The 22,710-nt window shown below is 44.7% G+C and overlaps 1 protein-coding gene across 2 annotated transcripts in view; it reads right to left on the bottom strand.

Annotated features, from left to right (window-relative positions):
- Positions 1-22,710, bottom strand: part of ANXA13 (annexin A13) — a 164,739-nt gene that overhangs the window by 26,869 nt on the left and 115,160 nt on the right. For both annotated transcript variants that reach the window (XM_085604991.1, XM_085604990.1), the window contains exons 3-8: positions 20,565-20,659; positions 10,773-10,943; positions 7,413-7,446; positions 7,235-7,314; positions 3,318-3,386; positions 527-628 (exon numbers count right to left, since the gene is read on the bottom strand). In XM_085604991.1, the coding sequence (XP_085461117.1) occupies positions 527-628; positions 3,318-3,386; positions 7,235-7,314; positions 7,413-7,446; positions 10,773-10,943; positions 20,565-20,659 (551 nt within the window). The remainder of the gene's footprint in view (positions 1-526; positions 629-3,317; positions 3,387-7,234; positions 7,315-7,412; positions 7,447-10,772; positions 10,944-20,564; positions 20,660-22,710) is intronic.

The following is a 22,710-nucleotide window of genomic DNA, read 5'->3' as shown; positions in this document are numbered from 1 at the left end:
AGTCATCAAATGAGAGAAGGGCCAGAGATCTCTGCACAGACATGACAATGTGCAGGGAAAGGAATATGCAGGCCGTGAGGTGGAAGGAAGGGGGGATCCTCACCCTGTATGAATTGGGACAAAAATCACAAAGGAAGGAATGGGGTCCCTGTGCACTGCGAGGGTGTAGACATATAGAGAATTGCCCCTGGACAACGCGTGCCACAAGGCCACTGGTAAAAGAGCCATTTTATAACAACACTGAGTGTAGTAATGAAAACTGCCACATGGCACTTACATGTTGCCACTGTTTTTTAACCTCTTTTATAAAAAAAAACCTGTATGATTGTGAAAGTACAGAAACAAGTGTGAGCATCTCCAGAGTATAAGCATTCCCCCAGCTTGTGTGCATAAATGCAAGCACACACTTTATTCCACACTTACAGACTTCCGCGTTTGTCTAACAAGTGCCCATTACTGTAGTAGTCTTTTGCACCTAAGAACAGTCTGAATAGAATTACGCTCACGTGCTGAAGAGTGTACTTACAATCTCATAGGCCTTAAAAGTAGCTCTTAATTGCATGTAATTTCTCTTTGCAAGGACAACATTGAATTGAAGTTCGTCTGTACCCCAGCGACCTTGTCCTGCCTCAAATGAAAAAGAGAGAAACAAATGTCAACTTTCAAATTATTTATTTCAGTTCATAATTAGAAATGCAAATACCAACAATGAATTGCCATAAAAAAAAATAGCTCCTACAAACTGGTTTATAGATCAAGGTATGTAGGAGCCGACCACATTGGGTCACTATTTGGGCCACATAATTTAACATGGACCAGCACTGTAGTTAATTCCATGTTTGTTAATCGTAAATTGAACACAAATTGTAATCAATATGTGTTGTCAATGGAAACTGGGATGCCATTGTGGATAAATGGGGAGGGGCAGTATGAAATATTTAAATACATTTTAATCTATGTTATAGGTACAGAAAAGAAACAGCGCCAATGCATTTTAGACACAGGATGTTACTTGCACCGATAAAAGTGGAAACAATGCAAAGCTGAAAGTGGGTTATATTCTAAAGGGATTGATGCATATTGATCTTTTAGAAATCATTAGAGATGGCAGAAAGAAACACATTTCTGCAGCAATGGAATACAGACCCCAGGATTGACCCTATATAAATATATATGTTTCGGTAATGGTTGTCATTTGCGAAGTAAAGATTCTCTTTTGCAACACGTCCCATAATTCTTGCAACTATGACAATTACTACACGAAGTTTAGTAACTTTTCTGCAGTGGGTTCTGGTGTGAAGTTATTACAACAAAAAACAATTGCAAAAATCCATCTAATTTAAAAGTCCCAAGGAAAACAGTGTGAATGTTAACTTGGAGGAAAAGTTGTATCCACTTTTAGAGGCAACTAGCAATCAGGAGAAATTATTGCAAGGTCACAAAGAAAAACTACATCAAAGCCTAAATGTAGAAAATCTGGGAATTTCTGCGAATAAAAAGAGTGGACGAGAATGGGATCTGAATCAGACTTCCCTCACATCATAAAAAGTAGCAGACCTCTCCTTTTCAAGGAGTAAAGGACAAAGCATTCTGGACGTGCATGAGGTTGTCTCTTGATCCTTACTGCATGTGAGTTGGAAGTAAGCTCAGCAGTGCTGGGTGCTCAGCAGGACAACAAGACATTTTTGTGTGTTTTTATCTTCCTTTCGCAACCGGTCGGACGGGCAATAGCTATAGGTCTAAGGAAGCCATCATTGCACTTCTATGTCTGAGGACAGTGTCATCTTCAGGTAACCAAAAGCTATTTTGATGTTCTCGCTGGGCGCCTTAGTAACAGTTCCTATTGCAAAGATCAAATGCAATATATTTCAAGTTGCCTTCTGATTACTATATCTGCACGTGAATCCAGTCCCTTCCCCAGCACACCCAGAATGCTTCTTAATCTCTTTTGAAATTGTATATCAGATAGGGATAAGGGCCTAAGCCCTTTCAACATAGACGACGTTTCACTTCATTAGTCATAGGAATGAGCCAGTTATTGGGATCTGCTCCTACAGTATACTAACTGGGAATTGCAAAAGCTTTTATTTTTAATCTAAATTGTGATGGAAATCTCACAAATGCTCTGATTAGCCACAGTTCGAATTGGCAGAAATATCCCTCCAGATGTAAGTTTGGAAATCACAAATCAATGTTTCATTTGGGAATCAATTAGGGGTAGGGTTTAAGAAATCGCATACTTTTTCGAAAGAATTCTTCAGGAATCGTTACATATTTGGAACGAATCATTTTGTGTTTTCTGTAACAATTTTTTTTTGTTGGCAGTCAATTCTTTAGGTCTGATTCCTCGAGTCGAATATTTTTGGCAAATAAGGTGTGATTTGGTATAGGCTTCCAATTTAATTACGAAACCAAATCCACCCAAGGTGCTCTTAATGGGGTTCATCTTGCCTGGTAGCAATAATCATGGGGCACATTTATCAAGAAATCACGCAGCAGATCGCAGCAAGCCACCCTGCTGCGCTGCATGATGGGGAACCGTCAGGAATGCGCTGTATTTAACATTATAAGGCACATTCCTGTCTTTTCCTTACATTGGCGCACCCGTGACTGCCTAGCGCCAATGCAGATGGCCTTGCACCATGATGCAGGGGTTCCTGCGTTGTAAGCAGGATTATCTTTGTACAGGAAGTGGGGCCTTCCTGCACAAAAACAATCCACTGAGGCAATGTTCGCTTTCTATGTGTGCTACAGAATGCAGCACATGTGGAAAGAGGAAACCACCAGGAGAAATAAAGATATTTCTCCGTGGTACTCCTCACCTGGGGAGGCAAAACATTTTGACCCATTCCCACGTCTATCAGTATTGGTAAAATTGGGAATGGATCAAAATCCATGGGTGGATGCATGGGAACACCCATGCTCCACCCGCGGAACACCTCCTTGGGGCATACTAACACAACACAACGATTTGTGCTGCGTTGCGTTACTCTATATTTATCAAGCCACGCAGGGCCATCTAAGGTAGCCGTTCGTGGCTTGATAAATCTATCTTAGTAGTTGCGTCGCCCTTGCATCCCATGTGTCTGACTCTCTGAAAGATGTGCACTTCTCATAAGTGGATTCAAAGAGACAAGTGTGAAGTAGAGTGTGTGAAGGAGGAGGCAAAGTTCGAATCAGGCAACAAATGCATTGTCCAAACATTTGACAAACAATGTATTGGAGCTATAAAGTCTACTGTGCAAACATCATCTCTGTGAAACAGTGGGTAAAATGATGAGGAATAATTAATTTCATATGAAAGCAAATCTACTTACTTCATACAAATCCTTGGCATCTTTTCCGGCCAGATCTTCGTTTATTTCCAGTCCCTCGTCTCGGTTAGCCTGCGGGAAAGAGTTTGTTAATATGCTGAGTATCAAAGTTAACATTTGATGTTTTCAATATACCTCTGCAGATCTGTCAGAAACGCAGCCTCTGCTGCCACCCAAATACAAAATAAGAATTTTTGTCCTACATGCCAAAACTCCGCAAGGACGTATAATAAGAATTTCCGTCTGCTTTTTGCACCCGGTGCACCTATGAAAGGGGCAGGAGAAGCTTTGGGGCCCCTTCTGTAATATGGATTGTTATTAGCAATTCGCAATGGGGTGCAAATTGCAACCTATCTCATGAATATGAATGAGGTGGGTCTATTGCGACCCGACTAGGAATTGCTAAATCAACATTTCAATACCTGTAAATGAACAGTAGCGATATTTCAAAACATATCCGTAGTTAGGAAAACACGCATGAAGAACATTTGTTTGCAATTCTGAAGTGGGATGGAAACAAAGATTTTAATAGGATCAAAACAAATCAAGGCACCTTGGTGATGTGCACATTTTAAATATTTACTGAAACCCAATTTGCACATATATTGCTGGTGCACTCTATAGTTTTATCAGTAAAACTGCATGTCAGTGCTATTTTTTTTGCCATTTCGATAGAAAATGTGCTGCCTTTAAATGACAGTGCGCTACCTCAGCATGCTTTTTAAATATATTTGCTCCAAAATGCACCACCGGCAGCGTACCACACCATTACCACTCTCCTACTGAATTACATTTGTTACACTTATTCGTTGCGCGATGCATGGGTTTTTCATATCTCAATGGCTTCAGTGATGTGTCATTGACGGCAGCACCACCGCTCTTAAAATTGTCCAGCCCCACTGGAAGAGATTGTGTTTCCAAAGCATGACTCAAAGGTTACCTTGTTTGTGTCGAATAATAATCAATTGCAACAAGCATTACCGGGAGCTGTGCTTCAAGTGATTCTACAGTTTACTGTTTCCACCAGGTACTTGTCAGAAAGGGTTTCTGGGAACCCCATCTGCACAGGGGTGAGTTAGCATGTTGATTGTCTGTGTCCTGGGGCTGTCAGTGGTTAGTTGGCAGGAGCTGAGGTGGTGCTGGTTACCATTCGTGTTCCTAGGCATAGGTAGGAAGGTATTTTATTGTAACATTTGCCTAGCACTTCAAAGCACTGGAGTGGCCCTGAAGTGCCGGTGCACTCCATCACGGAATTCCATTTGCACATTGAATCCCAGCAATAGTGACGTCAAGCAGCCAGGGCTGCCTTCAATAGGTGATAGTGTGAGAGTGCGCGACACAGGGATCATGATGAAAGCAGTGCATCGAGGTTCAAGTGTGGGTGCCCTTGGCGGTCTTTGAGCGCCATACGGGGTCTAGTCTCTCAGAGGGCTGAGGCGCCGGGCAGGATGCTGCTATGGATGAAATAAGCTAGAATATGTTTACCTTTTGTCAGTGGTTTTTGGTGAATGTTAAGACTTTTTGGGAGGGTTTCAAAACAGGTGGAGGAAGATATGCAAAACAGACTAAAGAGGCAAACTCACCACAAAACTGACCACCCCAAAAATGATCTATCGTCCCACCCAAGTCTACGGCTTCAGAGTGGCGCAGTCTCAGTGTCTAGATAACAGGACTACTGAAGATCCGGTAACTAGAGGTGAGGTCACTGAACACTGATCTCTCAACGTCAATATTTTCAATGGAAATTGATGGGGTCAGAAACTATCTCCAAACTAGCTGTTCTGGATTTTCTGTTGACTGGGACTCCCGTTGTAGCGGGGGTGCCTGCACAACTCTCTAGATCACCAGCTGCGGGGGAAACTAGGATTTACGGTTAGGATCACACAGCAACTTCAATATCACATAATGATATCATTATCATATCAATATCATTATAATAAGCACTAAAAGGAACATTCCAGTGTTCCAAAGATTCCTGAATCTGGGCAACCAGCCGCCTGCATTAGGACACTATCATAATCCTGAGGGAGCAGGGGAAATCCCTCAGTGAACATCTCCGGCTTGTAGGGGGAGATATAGGCTCCCACAGTGACCGTACCGGTGAGCTTTCTGCAGCCATCAGCCTCCATATGTAACAGCAAGTCTAACCAGGTGGGCTCGCTGTCTCACTGCTTAACCTGGCTTCAGTGCTCCGGGCCTTTATTTTGCATGTTCCTGGTCAAGGGCATGCTCTTCTACACACTAGTCAGTACAACCTCTCCAAGTTTCTAGCCACAGCATTGCAGCTTTCTTCCACATGACAGGCTTGTTCCCAGGATTCAAGGAGGACAGGGACACACAGAGCCTTTGCTGGTTGACACCTTGCTGTACTGGTGCTGAAAGTCTCCTAGAGTCCAGACAAATTCCATGGTACTGGTACATTGAGGAATACTGGTGGGAAACCAGGGCGAACCATAGTCCGCTGTACATTTACATTTTAAATAATCCTATTTCGATATAGTGCTGCCTTATAGTTTTTGCAGGAGTAAGAATCTCGCACCACACAACCGAAGAGACACATATGGCCCCATCTTCGAGGGTCTCTCCTTCACTAGGCAATGCACAGTCCAGCTCTTGGAGGAGGGGCTCACATATATTTTGTGCAGGGTCTGGCAAGGAAAGAGCTGTATCTCCAAACAGCCCCCTGCAAGCCTCCAGAAACAGTGCACCAGGGACAGCGGCATGCAGAGTCAAGCGCTCAAGGAGGACAAAGGCAGCCTGAATGAGTCAGCATTCTCTTCAAGCGCTTCCGATGTTCTCCACAGGAGACCAGTTACCCTACATATGGTTGGCAAACACACAACACATGAGTAACATGCCACAAACACCTCCTATTGAACACTCCCCGTTTACATAGAGATAGTGGCATTTAAGGGCCCTTCAGTAGCCATGAGTGGTTAGTAGGCACATTCAACAAGGTGTGGGGAGGCACTTTGATTCCATGAGACATCAAACAGGCATCCCACTCCACAATGCCACAGACGTTGGATAGTAAACCCCAAGCTGCATAGCCTGCATTACTCATGTGTGTGCTTGGGGTGCCACATCCAACATGATCTGTGTACAGTGTACCATGGAAGTGGACTGCCTGCCTCCAGGGGGAAAAATTATGCCCAGCTGCCTCTCTCCTATTTACTCATATATACAAAAAAGTGATGGATGGAATGCTTGATTTTGTCTCCAGCACTTGTATTACTTGGACCGCATCCCAGGTAATCGTTATTTTGCATACTAGGTCACTTCAGTTTGGACCCAGCCTATGAAAATCAGTCTTGACCCTGCTCCAATGGTGACAGTCTAGCCCCACCTGCCAAGCCAGGTCCTCCCTGAACTGGAACAATATTTCATTTACAATTCGAAGTGAAAAATGTCAGCATATCTCCAGCCCTGTCAGCACATAGAGAATGATTGCAAGCTAATGGGCGCCTCTAAAAGTGTCCCTATATTATTTGAAACCGATGAGTGAAAATCACTAGGGGGACGTTCCTGAATTATACAGGATTGTAATGACTTGGACTACAATATGTGCAATTCATTTTGATTCAAATGCTAATCTGGAAACAAATGTGTTACTGGTATTTCTTCAAAAAACTACAAAAATATCAACAAAAACGTACTAGTTAAGGATACAAAAGAGTGCAAATAGAGTTTTGCGTACCCAGTGCCCTTTTTCGTAATAGGGCCTGTTGATCTCTAGGGCTAATTTCGGATTTTCACTAATGAATAACTTTACACAGTCCACCATTTCACATGTATTGGTACATCTGGACAAAATAGACCCCAATAGAATCATACGATACAGCAATGATATGACATTAAACCACAATAGCACAGGGTTTGTGTCCGAAAAGTGAGGCGTCCCTGCCTGTGCGTTCACCTACCTGCAGCAGGGCGATGAGGATGCTTCTGAATGAACCACTGGTGTCGCTTTTCACATCTGATTCCAACTCCCTTTCAAATACTGTGGAAAGAAGGATGGCAAGTGTGATGAACCCCTGTACACAACCAACCTCATGGCTTCTTAGAAAAACATAACACGTGAAAAGCTATGCTACTTACAGCGCTTGTACGCTTGTTTTATGGCAACAATTTGCTGAAAAACAAAAGAGGAAAATGTTCATCATCAGTTCATCTTTTGAGATTTAGACTGCAGTGTAAAGCAGGTGAACTTAGTATTTCTTTTATTTCTTGTTAGAAGGCGGTGTTGAGTGAAAACTAATCACAATGGGTGGAATTTCATTAGTGTGAATACCGACAGTTTCCGGATCAATATCTTAGCAAAGACCTTCATAAACCATATATTTGAAGATCATGTGAAAATGCGAGAGAAAGCAAGGGATTGCCCATAAAAACATATTGCGGCACCAAAACTTTGATTCCCTTTTGTCACATGCAGCCCTGTGGACTGTCTCAAAGTTAGGAGGGTATTTTGAAGATAACTTTTGCATCCATCTTCAGCCAGTAGCGATGGACTTAGTATGGCAGCAGGGAATAAGGCCTCCCTGGGGTACAATAACCTTTATAGAGCTTATTTGGGATCAGCCCTTCAAAATTTGGTCCTAGGAGACATTTGGAGGAAACAACTTCCACAACCTGAGTTCAAAGGTCATGGTTGTGGAACAGCCAAAGCTGGTCTCACATTAGAAGGATCACCAGGTAGTGGAGAAGAAAAAGCTATGTGGATGACTCTAATCAACTAAGTAAGGATGTTCCCATGAGGTGTTAATAGAAACGTAGGCTTGTAGGACTTATAATTTCCTTTTTAACAAAACTGTGTTTTCGTTGTGACTGAAGAAAGGGTGAAGAAAATGTATGAAGTCACCTATGGTCCATATGGGAGGAAACACTTGTACATACATTGTGCATTTGTCTGGAGTTCAAAGACACTTATTGAGACAAAAAGGGAATGCTCAGATGCAGGCAGAGTATGTTTGAGCGACACTGACCTTCTATTACCTGGGCCTTTTTGGAACTTTATGGGTTTGGTGTTATGTGAACTTTTAAACTGCTGATATTTATTGGTATTGTGTTTGTATCATGAGGTCCATACAGGTTTAAACTTGTCTGTGTAATTAATCAATGTATTGCTTTTGTAAGCTTAGGTCATGGCAGGGTTATTGCTTTATATTGTTATTTATTAGACGTTTATTTTTATATTGCAATGATTTTAATTAATTGTACAATACACTTTATGATTGATGGTAAGACATCTTTGCCATTGGAAGAAGATCACTAATTGCTGGACCTCTTAGACTTTGGAGTTTAGAGAACTTTTTTGCTTCAAGTTTACTCTGTTAAAAGACTTCGAGAAAAAGGCCTTGGGAGTCGACTTCAAGGGCTGAGCGGTGCAAGCGAAAGAGTGGTTGAATCAGCTTCTATTCTGGGCTGCTTTAGGCAATGTGTAAGTACGAGTTAAAAACAAAAATTGCATACATTCTTAGCTGCTTGCTGCAAGCAACACACGTTTTTGTTCTTCATAGTTTATATGAGAAAATTGGAATATTTAGAGCTCCGCTGAAGACAATGGAGTGGATCAGGCAATAATGCTGGCATAGGAATTGTCTTCCAACATTCCAATGTTTGTTTTTCTGTTTCTCCCTGTTTGATTTACAATATTCTCCCCTGCCCTTGAGCTAAACTCATTGTTTCCCTGTAGCCTGTTACTCAGGTTCACGGCCCTTAACAACTGGTATTCTTCTTAGCAACAGTCTATTTTATACTCCAGCAAGGATGTACAGAACCTTGAATTGTCTGTATTGGTGTCCAAGATGTGACTTTAAGAAGTCAGGTTCCCACCGTATGCTGATAACATGACCCTTTTTAGATCTTTGGCTAATACTGGGTACATTTGTGAGTTGAGTCCTATAGAGAAGGCTCCACCTTGATTATCAATGGTCTAGAGGGCTAGCCATACAGGAGACGTTATGATTTTTTTTTTGCTATTGTTATCATTCGGCTTCAACAATCTCAATACTTTCGTTTGGGCGACTGTAAATATTGAGATTGTGGATGATGAACGATATTTCTTTACTTCTGAAGTGGAAGAATGCGTTAATCAAGGTTATTGAAGTGGAAGCAACGAGCAAGAGGTATGCGGAGCGAACTGACACATCAGAATTTCTGGGATATTAGAACCCATTACCCATAATCCTGGATGAAACTCAACGAGGGCCAAACAAAGTTAGTGGGTCTATCCACGAGTGGTTGATTTTGGTAAGAGTCCAATTATTTTAACAATATTGAAGGGTGGCGAAGGAGAAGCACAATGAAATGTCTACCCTTGCTCATACTTGAGGATATAACAAAAAATATACATGCTTGTGCCTTGACCCTTGAGGCTATATCTACTTCGGGAGAGTACTTGAGCATGTCTTGGGCTAACGTGATTCAGCTGAGAGTCCACATTATAGACATAAAGCAGGAGCAGTGATAGTGACTTTCGTTGTAAGACAGTATCGCCTACCTGCAGCGCAATCTCAAACCATCCAGGAACTCAGCTGATGTCCCGGAGCTCTAAACAGGACTCTGACCTCTGCTCGATGCCGAATGTTTTTGCGGCTTGCCACATAGAACTGTTCAAAGCTCTGTAACGTATGCACACTGGTGTTAGGCACAAGAGGATATTTCCAAGCATGGTGGCTTCTGCTAGGATAGCTACAGGTAATGTTTCTCTTGCACTTCCTATAGATCATGTAAGGCCCTGCAGAGTGCATCCAGCAGTACATAGAGTACCAGAACATAATTTAACACTGAGGAATGGTCAGTGCTACATTAATGCCAATATAAACAGCTGGATTAGAGGACACACGAGGGCACCCGATTGTGACAAAGGGCTTAAAAGGGCCCTTTTGATTGGGTAGTGGGAATTGGCAAAATGGAATTTTATGCACCGCCCCAAACATCTTTAAACCAGATCTTGCAGCGTCTCCTCCTGACACAGTCATAGCCCATTGGCCAAAAGGGCTACTTACATTAGCCCTGGTAGTCCTATGACGTAGATGGCAGTTGCAAGGGATTCACATTATCAGGGTTTATGAGTCTCAAATATGTGGTCTTAGTGGGGGTTTTCAAAAACAATGCATTTACACTTACAATTGAATGGTACTTGTTTAAAAAAATATATCCAGTAAAAAATAAGATTCACATGATTGTTGTCAATCCATAGAAGGTCGCGTGAGAGGGGGAGACGTGGCCTCATGGTCACTATGAAAAAGATATTAGAGCATATTTGCATGACTTACATCCTGGCTCGGAAACGGGTTATCATTAAAAGTAAGCGAACACAGAAAAATCTGTATTTACTACAAGTAATCAATGCATTGCATGCACATTTCAGATGAAAGGCATCTGTAGACAAAGCAATATGTTTACTGCAATCACAGCTGCTAGAGACTCTACCAAGAAGGCATGTGGACTCACCTTGTTGGCCCTGGTGCACAAAATCTGGACCAGTAGCGACTCGTTCGTTCCCGCTCCTTTCATGGCTTTCCGAAGCTCGCGGGCATCGTACTCGCATGGGCGGTCCAACAGGGCCAGGGCGGTCTTCTCAAAGTTCCCACTGAGTTCACTTTTCAGGACGCTGTCCAGATCCTACAAAGAATTTACAAACCTTCCATAAAAATACTAAGAAATCAGAGCTCAGGAGGGACTGAGTATCGGGAGCCAACACGCAACTTTTTATCATTAAACATGAATAATAATGATGGAAAGAGGAAGGCAAGAGAGAGAATATGAAAGACAAAGCAAAGCATAAGGAAACAAAAGAAGAAAACCACATTGCACAAGATAGGTGCGATCGAGACAGCATGTGTGCACCTAAGGTAAACTTAGCTGCACTAGCTGAGTGTAAATTTACTTTTACAATTCACAAATCTTTCATTCATGCTCATAAATTCATTTACTCAAACGTAATATTACATTTATGTGATATATACTATACAAGAGTAAATCTGTAACCTTTAAAAAAATGCCGTTTTGTAACTTACATGTGTGCTGCATGAAGCAGCACACATGTAAGTTACAAGGGATACATTCCTGTACATAAACAAACCTCCCTGCTCGCAGACACCCTTGCACTCTGGTGCAAAGGTATCTGCGTTGGTGCTAAGTCGCAGGACTTAGCGCCTTGGCAGGGGGAAACGCCAGGCTGCACCAGATTCTTGAGAATAGGGTGCGGCCTGGCGTTTCCGAAGTGGCGGTGAGAGGCGTTAAGCCAAGGAGGCTAACGCCTCTCACCGCCACTTCCTCGTGAATATGCCGCTTACTTCTTTCAATGCAGGAGTACATTGCTATTGCTTGTGGAGTGACACCTGCAAGGTATGGGTGTAGCAACACAGACTTGCATTGTCTGTTTGGACAACAAAAATGTAGATGGGTGCATCTTTAAGTGTTCAACCACAAATGGTGCTCTAAGATTGCAAGATGGAGTGAGTGCTAGGTGTAGGAGGACGTGCATGTGAGAAGTTGGCCTGATGTATGATGTCACTAGTTCTAGTGTACACCTTATATCAGTCCAAATACCCTTATGGTGATTGGTTGTAAAGTCAACCTTATAGACCAGCTATCCTAGTGGTAGCATGGACAAGAGCAGTCTTAGGCTAAACTCTGAATGGCATGTGAAGCCAGCTGTGATACCATATATAATCCCTTGAATACCAAATGAAAGGACACCACAACAGATATATATATAAAATAAAGTGTATTTATTCTAGTCAACCCCTCAGCACTCTTTATGAGATTAGAGGTAAGTACAACACAGTCTTATTTATGCATACATTAAGTCACACAGGTAAGTAATACAGTTAGGCCCTAGGGGCCACGCAAACCATATACTAAGTAAGCGGTATAAGGACCACTGTCACGGAAATAGGATAGGCCTAGGCCTAGGGAATCGCTGGGGCTACACTATACTACCAAAGGCTAGGAAGTGGGAGGCCCACGGGATTCAGGTGCAGAGTGGAAACACTCACGCGTAATGCGTAAAAGTCACTAGCAATAGTACAGTTTAGAAGTAGATAGATTTAGGACACTTCCGGAGTAGCTAGGAAGTCGAGACTGGAAAACTAGACACTAGGATAGTCACTATCCTGATGAGCACCGGAGTACCCAAGTTACCTAGACCACAGGCTGCGGGTGCATAGGGGTGAAGTTGCGTCGGGTTTCGTCGTCGACTACTATGGATGCCTGAAGAAAGATGCTGACAGGCAGTCAGTGAAGAGTGTCCGGTGGATCCCAAGGCTGGGATCAAGAAGAGACGAGACCTGCAAGCAGAAGGAACAGAGTCAAGGTCACTAGCCAGTGACCACGTGGAACCAGGAAGGAACCAGGCGATGTCGTGAAGATTGCAGGTGAAGGTGAAGCTTGTCGCTGCAGCCACGAGGACCAGGAAGCGTCGAGGACGACCAGGACCAGGAGGCGAGCTGTCCCACGAAGGCTCTTGCTGTCGGCGGCGTCGAAGTTGGACTAGGACTCACCAAGCCTTGGCAAGCGGAACCCACGCAGAACGGAGGACTTGCTTCTGGTGCAGACCAGGAAGGTCTGGGATGCTTCTCTTTTTCAAAGGAGCAGGAGCCAGTCTGGAGGAGCCAAACCAGCGCTGAAGTTTACGGGATGCGTCGTCACCAAGGCCACTAGCCAGCGGGCAAGCAACCGGACAGACGCGGCAAGCAGGAAAATGCAGAAGGGCCCCACGCAGGACTCGTGGAGTGTGGGGGGCTGGTCTTCGGTGCAGATGGTGCTTGGGGTTGGGGCTTCTCAATCCCCGGTGCACAACTTCGAGGGTGCCTCAGAAGCTGCGCTTGAAGATACTAGCCACTTTTCCCAGGTAGCCGGTCCCACGTCTCTCGTCGCCTCCACGGATCTCAGCTCTGCTGTGGATGTGGATCAGGGTCGGAGAAGTCTGGAAGTCAAGGCTCTGGTCGGGCTCTGCAGTCGGTTCCTCGTAGAACTCGGGCAAAGCAAAGGGTAGTCTCTTGATGGTGCCTATTTGCACAGGGTAGCCACTCCTTGGCCACAAGGGAGATTCTTCAGTCTTCTTCTTTCGTCGAATGTCGAAGGTCCAGAGTTTCTGTTCAAGTTTGCAGGTTCAGGATAATCTCAAGTCTTGAGGCCCAACTCCCACACTTATACTAATCTGGGGGGCTGGGTTACCTGCTAGGTCACGCCTTATGGGTGGGACCTGGGAGGGGGGTGGTTACACCCCCTTCCCTTTGTCCAGTTTCGTGCCAGGACTGGGGCTGGAGTGCCCCAGCACCGGTTTGAACTGGACTATGCATGGGACACCTTGTGTGCCCCAGGCATGTCTCATTCCTTTCAGCCCTCCCTGCCCCAATACACTAAAGTCTGTCTGGGGAGGAGCTAGCACCTCCCCAAGCAGGCAACCTATTGTCCAAGCCTCCCTTGCCGGGATCACTCCCAGCAGCAGGAGGTCAGACTTGTGTCTGTGGCAGCAGCATCCATTTTGTGATGCTGAGGCTTTGGTTAGAGTTAAACAGCAAAGTAGGATTTTAACATGTCTCTCCCTCTAGAAGGGGGGAATAATATCCTCATCACCAGAAATGGTATGGGGGTATTATTCCAAAGTGTTAGACACCTTACACGACATGTTTTGATAAAGCCAAACCATAGTTACCATAACCGTTTAAGATTATAAGGCACTTTAAGAGTATATGGTAGGCTATATCATAGAACAGCTATAAGGACAGGGTTCCGAAAGCTGCAGACAGGCTCAGCTCATGCTAGAGCACCATCTCACATGTTACCAAGCACTCTGCCTCCAGGATTGTTAAGGCCTGCCATAGGAGTGACTGATAGGTACACATGTGTCTATATATAAGGGTAGATTATAGGCATACTATATCTAAGCATGGGGTGATTACACGACCTTGCCCCAGCTGAGTGATCAGCCAGTTGTGTCTGATTGGAAGGCCAGACCAGGGGTGGCATAATACATGCTGCAGCCCCTGGGAGGCCTAGGGTACACCTAGGCCCTGGGTACCTAGGGTACACTGTACAGGGTCCAATAAGGTGATCCTTATCAATTGGGAATGTACCTAGGGTACATGGAGTCCATTTTAAAGAGAGAGCAGACAGCCTGAGACCCTGAATGGCAGGATCTCAGGCCAACTAAGTCGAAAAACCAGCTAGACACTAGGCAAAAAGTTGGGGGTAACCATAGTCAGATATCCACCTTCCTACAGTGCAGATGGCAGAAAGAAAGACAAAACCCTCCTTGGAGTCTTGTACTGAAATTTCAGATGTGGGTTTAACAGATTTAGAAATATTCCAGAATCAGTTTCTCAGAGAAGGTCTACTTACGAACCGCCCGGGCCCAAATAGGGCTAAATTATTAACCACCCGTTGGGGAGGGGGATGGGGTGGATTCAGTGATTAGTTACATACGCCCTCATTTAGAGTTCAGGAGTAAATTCCAAGTATGACCCAAACTGTGTTTGCATACAATTTCGGAATCCAGGTTGTGCAAAACTTGCACACTCTCAAATGACCCCAGGTAGGACCTAGAGGGATAGGTATCGGAAATCAGATCAATAACTGGAAAACATCTGCAAGTTATTCCACACTCTGGCTTAAAAAAAAGGGGTGGCAAAATTGGCCTAAAGGGAAAAATTGTAAGGTTACCCTGGGGTCATTGTACTGCCTGGCAGTTTCTACTGACCTTCAAACGAGGGCACAGCTTTTGGGTCAATACATTGCTGATCTTATTATGATTCATCCAATTCCTATCAAACCAATACATGTGCCATTTAAAATGTGACCTTGAACACAATCCTCCTTTGTGGCAATTTCATCTACTCACAAGTTTAGCAAAATGTATTATTTGTCAACATATTCACATCGCATGTTGTAGCTGGTTCTCTTCCATTCAGCCAGGCTAACATTGAAGCATTTGCATGTGGCTTTGATATGTAACCTCGGTTTTCTGGTTCTGAGGGAATCATGTTTGTTCAGTGTGGATGACACATTATGGTAGCGAGGCTCCAGCAGGGCTTCGAGGCCTTCTTTATTGTGCTTGAGTGTGTGTTATTTCAGTGCATGAGATAAGAGAGTGCAGCAGATTGGAGACGTGAAGGGGAATGAGCTGCACAGCCACACCCACGGTTTCTGTGTTAAGAAGGATCTGCAGGTCCATTGTATGACTTGCACCCGGTGTCAAGCTGCACAATGTTGTGATCTCCATTTCCAGGGTTCCTCTGGCCTTGGTCTTCAGCTACAGTGTAAATTCTACAAATTCATCCAGGAACAAGTAGATGTAACCCAGGGCTGGTATATCACTGCCACTACCAATAGTTAGAGGTAATGGCATCTATGCACTCAAAGGATGGAAAACAGATGTGCAAGTAAGATCAGTTTGAACTAAGCAGTGCAAGAGGATTTTTGCCAGTGTGTGATTGGCTGACAAATACTGTTCCTGAGATGTATGCTGTGGGAATGCCCAGAATGCTAGTAATTGTAATTGTGAGAGTCTGCAAGAATTCTAGTGAGACTGGACTTTGGTATTTGGAATTGAAGAAAGAATCTTGGTAGCTGGGGGAGCTGTTAAATGGTTCCCTGATCCCAGACTAGATGTATTTGGAGTTTTCATATCTGGGACTCCTCTGTCTAGGATGATTATGTCCAGGCATCAAAGTTCCAGACAAATGCCATTCTGATAGTTAACTGCTGGTGGTCAAGATGCTTGGTGGCCCCACTCCAAGTTCCAGTTGATGTCTTAAATTGAAAGACATGTTTATGGTACATTTCATTCAAAGGTGTACCCTTCTGGTTGGTTGGCAGGGTCTGTTATAGAGAATCTCAACTATGAGCTTGATAATTGACAATTCAGACAGTTAGTGTCTAGTCAGATCTGGAGAGAATACCTTACTGGACAATCTTTATACACAACTTTGAGTCATTCTCATGATCGTCCAAACAGTTCTGTTTTGAGACATTTTTTGAAAAGCATGTTGTTTGGTTCTGCCCTGAGTTGAGAGTCCAAAGTGTTCCAAAGCTTTGACTCTTGTACTCCCACTGAACGGTACCCATGCTTCAACCATATGAAAGGACACGCTGAATGTTGTATGAGGCAAGCAGTGGTTCAGCGGTGTGCAACAGGGGTGAGCAACATGGTGGGCTGGTCATTTATTACGTAAAAGCTGTGTATACCATTCAGTCACAGAGCAGTGCAGTGGCGGCTCCTCCGCTAAGGAGAAGTAATGTCGCCCCACTGCTTTTCGCAGTGTGAAGAAAGGAAAAAATGATAACTCGACGTTATTATCATTTGATTTTTTCCTGCTGCAGCAGCTTTGTGGGGTGGGCTGCTCTGTTCTAAGAGCAGGGGAGGAGTGGTGGGATCACTCTGCAAGTGTGCTTGAATGTTTGGCCGGCCATCTCGGGCAGGCCAGGCAGTCATGCACACTTTGCATGTTCTCCACCCAGGCTGATTTACAGCCTGGGTGGAGGACATGCCTAGACTCCCATTCCCTGACTGAGCGCTGAACCACTGCTGCGTTGTGATTGGCTTAGGGGAGCCTGGGGGCTTCCTGTTTCCGGCTGGATGTGAGAGACGACAGAGAAGGGATGCAGAGATAAGCTAAGTTGATTTTTAATATGTTTTTTAACCCCCTATCGCCCTTCGCTCACCACCCCGATCCGTGCCAGCCGCCACTGGAGCATTGTAATGTTCGATATGTACTTATATCGTACTTAACTGTACATCCCGAACAAGCAGTAGTGTTTTTTTATGTATGCTTCACACACTTCTCTTCTGTTTGATTAACTTCACAGTATTCTGTAAAGTATATACAGATATGCTTTATCTATGAGTCCCTGCTTATTGGGAGTGAAATCAAATCCATGATCGAGATTCAGGATAACTGCAAGGTATGATGTACAGTTCCTTGTAGAGAGCTCTGACAGAGATTTTTTAAATTTTATGTGTAAGTGCACTTTAGCAGTGGTGATTATTTACTGGCCACATGAAATAAATGACAAACCTCTATGCTCCCAAACTGGTGTGGGGTGAAGCGCTTGTGCCTGAAATGTTGTATGATTAGATCTAATGAGGATTCGTATTAAAGCGTTTTAGTGCCACCATCAGGTTGTTAGCCACTTTCAGTAAAACCACAATAATATAAATAAAATAACGCTTACCTGCAGAATCGAACAGGTGGAGGCCCTATTGAATTAAGTATTCTGGACAAACTATGATTTTAGGAGCAGGTCCCCGTTTGTCCTCATCTGGGTTTTTTCATTGTGATGGCTGAAGAAGTCAAGCTTTCAGAGCACTCAAAGTGAGAGAGGACCAGATTGCTGCTCCGCATGCTCAGTAAGTGGCACATCTGTACACAGTCCAATGGAGAAAGAGAGCTTATCCCTTTTCCCACCGTGATAATCGAGGGGTCAAGAGATCACTTCATGGGCAGTGCAAAAAGTTCTACATCCTTGTGACAGATGCCCATTCACAGCTCACCACAGAAATGTTGTGCCCATAATTGAAACCTATTTGTCCATTTCACCAAATCAAACCTGCACTACTGTCTGAGGCGTCAAGCTGAGGTGAAGTCCAGGTTTGCAGGATCCTTTTCCCTCTTGAGAATTTCTTATTTTGCTCAGGTCTCATCATCTTATGTGTGTGAGATCCTTCTATTAATATTGTTAGAGCAGATCTGGATATATAGAAGGTAGGGTCTACAAGGGAGAGTTACTTACCTGATAGAGGATGCTTTTCGTAGATACCTTCAGAATATGTATTTCTGGATTCATGATTACCCATCATTTTCCTCCATTTTGGGTTATTCTTTGAAAGAGCCTTTTTATGAATATATCTGTGGAACTGACTGCATCTCCGGTGTCAGGATTTACTATTAATGGTGTTGCTTCCAATCAGCTGTAAACTAATCTTAATTCTAAGGGATGGTCAATCAATCAATGAAGGGTTGATAAAGTGCAACTACTCACCCGTGAGGGTCTCAAGACACTGGGGGGAGATGGGGAGCAGATCCATCTAAGTGCTGGGATAATTCAAAGAGCCAGGTCTTGAGGTCCTTCCTGAACTAGGGTAGAGTGGGAGATAGTCTGAGGTGGAGGGGTAGGGTGTTCCAGGTCTTTGCAGCCAGGAAGGAGAAGGACTTTCTTCCGGTTCTGGTCTTGCGGATCCGTGAGACAGTGGCCAGGGCCAGCTAGGTGGAGCAGAGGTGCAGAGGTGTCTTTTGGGTGTGTGGAAGGAGAGGCAGCTGTTCAGGTATGCTGGTCCGGTGTTGTGAAGGGCCTTGTAAGCATGGGTAAGGAGTTTGAAAGTTATTCTTCTGTCTGTTGGGAGCCAGTGGAGTTCAAAGAGGTGTTGAGTGATCTGGCTATGCTGGGGGAGTTCGAGGAACAGTCTGGCTGCAGCTTGACAGAGTTTTTTTTTGGATAACCCTGGCATAGAGTGCGTTGCCGTAGTCGAGTCTGCTGCTGATGAGCACGTGGGTGACGTGGGGATCTATCTGAGGGTCTTTCACAGAAGGTGGAGGGCATTGAAACAGGCCGAGGATACGGAGTTGATCTGGCGGTCCATAGTGAGAGATGCGTCTAGTATGATGCTGAGGTTTAGTGCGTGGTCCGTCGGAGTGGGGGGGAATTCCTAGCACAGAGGGCCACAAGGTATTGTTCCTTGCGGAGCGGGTGGATCCCAGGATGAGGACTTCTGTCTTGTCTGAGTTGAGCTTAAGGCAGCTGTTCTTCATCCAGGTGGCAACGGCTTTCAACTCTTATTGGAAGTTTCTCCTGGTGATGTTGGGTTTGTTGGTGAGGGAGAGGATCAACTGTGTGTCAACGGCGTAGGAGACGATGTTGAGTCTGAGGTTCCTAACAATGGTTGTGAGGGAGCCATGTAGATGTTGAAGAGGGTGTGGCTGAGAGTGGAGACCTGGGGCACTCAGCAGTTGGTCCCAGTCGGTACCGAGAAGTATGGTGGAAGTCTGACCCATTGTGTTCTGCCTGTGAGGATGAATAGGATCCAGTCGGGTGCCTTGTCGCGGATGCCGGCGTCATGGAGTCTAGTGGTTAGGGTGCAGTGGGAGAAGATGTTGCATGCTGTCGAGAGGTGCAGGAGGATGAGGGCCACGGTTTCGCCCTGGTCAAGGAGGGAGCGGGTATCTTTGGTGGCGGCGAGGAGGGCAGTCTCTCTGTTGTGATTGCTTCGGAAACCAGCTTCGGAGATGTCCAGGATGTCGTTTGTTTCGATGAAGTCGGCTAGTTGGTTGTTGACGGCTTTTTCAATGACTTTGGCTGGGAAGGGGAGCAATGAGATGGGCCTGAAGTTCTTGAGGTCTGTCGGGTCTGCGGGGGGTTTCTTCCGGAGTGGGTTGATTTCGGGGTGCTGCCAGTCGTTGGGGAAGGAGGCAGTCTTGAGGGAGCAGTTGATGGTTTGGCATAGCTCAAGTGCAATGGCAGCGGTGGCTCTGTGGAAAATGCAGTGAGGGCAAGGGTCCGATGGTGCTCCAGAGTGGATGTTTTCCATGGTCTTTAGGGTGTTGTCCATGGTGAGTGGGGCCCAACTGAGCCGGGTGTGTCAGGGGCATCGGTCTAGGAGGCTGCTGGTGCGGTAGGGAGGCCCTGGTTGCTGAAGTTGTCGTAGATCGCCTTATCTTGTGGTGGAAGGTGGTCACAAATCTGTAACTTTGAGTATTTGAATGTCTGCTCTGGGACACATATTCATTAGACATAGTATTAACTCCACTAGCTGTGCTGTGGAACTCAGTGTCTGGGGTTCTGATTATCAATATGATTGATAGTTAGAATGGAAGGGGCTCAGCCGCTGGTACTTTTATGAGCAGCCCGTTCCACTGTTAAATCTGCAGGAATTCCCCAGCAGCAAAAATCTGCTGGTGACATCTCTCAACTTTCCCGTGAAAGGCAGTGATACCACCAGATCATCTCCTGGCAATACTGCTGCATCTCTAGGTAATACCAGATATAGTATCACAGCAGTGTGGAAAAAATGCAAGGTGACCTAATTATCAGACGCATTTTTCAAAGCAGACCAGCTATATGCAGGGTTGTACTAAGGACTTATGCATGTTAAGCAAGGACTTCTAGTGATTAGAGGTAAAGTACAGTACAATTAGAAAAGCCCATCTTTGCATTGGGTGCCAAAATGAGAAGCTTCAGACAGCCAAATGTTTTACTCAATATGCATTTTTTATTTATTGGATAAAAATACATTTGCAGTACCTTGCCATAAAGAGATTTGTACTTTTTCTGTACTTCTTGCCTTTGGTCTGAATTCCGATTTGCTAGAATTTCGATGATGGCCTTTTCATCTGTTCCTGTAAAACACAAGTACAATAAAGGAAAACATAAGCACACTTCTCTAGTCTCCATTTTGGAAGATAAGGTTATGTTATGTTATGTTAGGGTAGCTTATATAGCGCATGGCTACCCGAGCAACGGGGCGTCCCAGCGCTTTGCAGACAAACTAGATACGCAGCAACCAGGCCAAGGGTGGGAAAAGCCACAGAAAGTAGAGCTTAAAGAGCGGCAAATAGCCAGGTCTTAATTCTCTTCCTGAAAGACAAGTGATTCGTGGTCGCACGAGCTTCGAGTGGGATTGTGTTCCATAGTTTCGGGGCCAAATATCTGAAGGATCGACCTCCTGCTCTGCTCTTCCGAATCTTAGGAATGTGGGCCAGAAACAGATCTGCAGAACGGAGAGCCCGAGTGGGGACATATAGAGAACTTAGATTTTGCAGAATTTTGGGGCCCGAGGAGTAGAGGATTTTATGGATGAGGCAGAGTGCCTTAAATTGAATGCGCTGCTTTGCAGGCAGCCAGTGCAGACGATGAAGGATGGGGGAGATGTGGCAATTTTTTGGCAGACCGAACAGACTGTGTGCGGCCGCATTCTGAGCTCTTTGAAGCTTGTAAATCGTGGATTGATTGGAACCCAGCATGAGGACATTGCAGTAATCAATATTTGACAGCACCATGGCCTAGATGATCGTCTGACGGACTAGGGGTTCAAAAAAAACCAAGATGGGTCTTAGAGACCGTAGACGGCCATAGCACATGCCTGCCACCTTTTTGGGGTGGGAATCAAGGTCTAGTCGGTTATCGACCATCATACCCAAGTTTTTGACTTCCTTCTTAGGGGTGGGTGCAGGGCCCAATGAAGACGGCCACCACTGATCGTCCCATTTTTTAATCTCCTTTCCAACCAGTAGTACCTCCGTCTTGGATGAATTAAGCTGGAGACGATTCTCAGTCATCCAGTTAGCAATGGCCGATAGATCTTCCTGGAATTTAATTTTGTCGGCGTTGGTATCACTGGAGAAGGAGAAGATAAACTGTGTGTCGTCCGCATAAGATGTTAATTTGATGTTACGAGCTCTGGCCAGTACGGCCATGGGGCGGACGTACACATTAAATAACGTGGGGCTAAGTGCGGACCCCTGGGGAACGCCACAGCACAGCGGAAACCTTCCTGATTTATACGGTGGTTGGGATGGCCTTCCCTACATCATCAAGTTTAGATTCACGACCATAATTATCTATTCAGTTGCATCAGCAAATGACCACACAACTTACACCATTATTCCTATCTGTGATTCCACAGGACAGCTATGGTGGTGGCAGTTTGTGTTTTTTATCCTGATGAAGGGTGATACCCTGAAATCGGGACAAGGATGCTTGTTTCCGGCCCAGGAAGAACCTGACCTGGCAATTTGGGCTGACTGTTCCCATGAGGAGCAGGGTCAAGACTGACTTACATATGGACGGGTCCCAACTGGGGTGGCACAGTGAGCAAAAGAACGATGGATTGAACCCAGATCTCTTGACTGGGGGTGAGTGGTTGAAAAGCTTTAGCAGTCCATCCATCATCTTGTGTTTTCTGTGTTTTTATCCAGCCTAAGGGGTAGGTGTACATAGCCCCTAGCATCTCTGTATCACCGTCTTTAATACTCAACTTTTAATAAGGCCTAGAGGTGCTTGGCTCTGTACGGTGAACACTGAGCAGCGTTGATGTTGGTGGTAATTGTGGTCCTAGATCTGATATCATTGGCCACTGATATCTTACCACTGATGATGCTGGTGTGTTGTGGTATCCTGGCTTTGATAATGGGTGAGCGCACTGTAAGATACCATGATACTTGCAAACTTTATATCAACATAAGCGTTTATTAGATGTCTCATTCTACTGCCTGAATTTCTAAAGCGTATCACTAATTGCCGGCCATTTAATTTATACATGTAGTTGTTGTTATGGAATGCGTTTTGTACTATTTATTAAATATCTTTTTATTGGTAATCAGTGGAACAACATCATGGATGAATACTATTTTACTGTTGTAAATTGCAGCAGTGGCTAAAAAAGTTGATA

Source organism: Triturus cristatus, chromosome 5_1 (assembly GCF_964204655.1).
Source record: "Triturus cristatus chromosome 5_1, aTriCri1.1, whole genome shotgun sequence".
Taxonomy (NCBI): Eukaryota; Metazoa; Chordata; class Amphibia; order Caudata; family Salamandridae; genus Triturus; species Triturus cristatus.
Note: the sequence above shows the minus strand (reverse complement) of the source record. Positions and strands in the feature narration are given on the sequence as shown.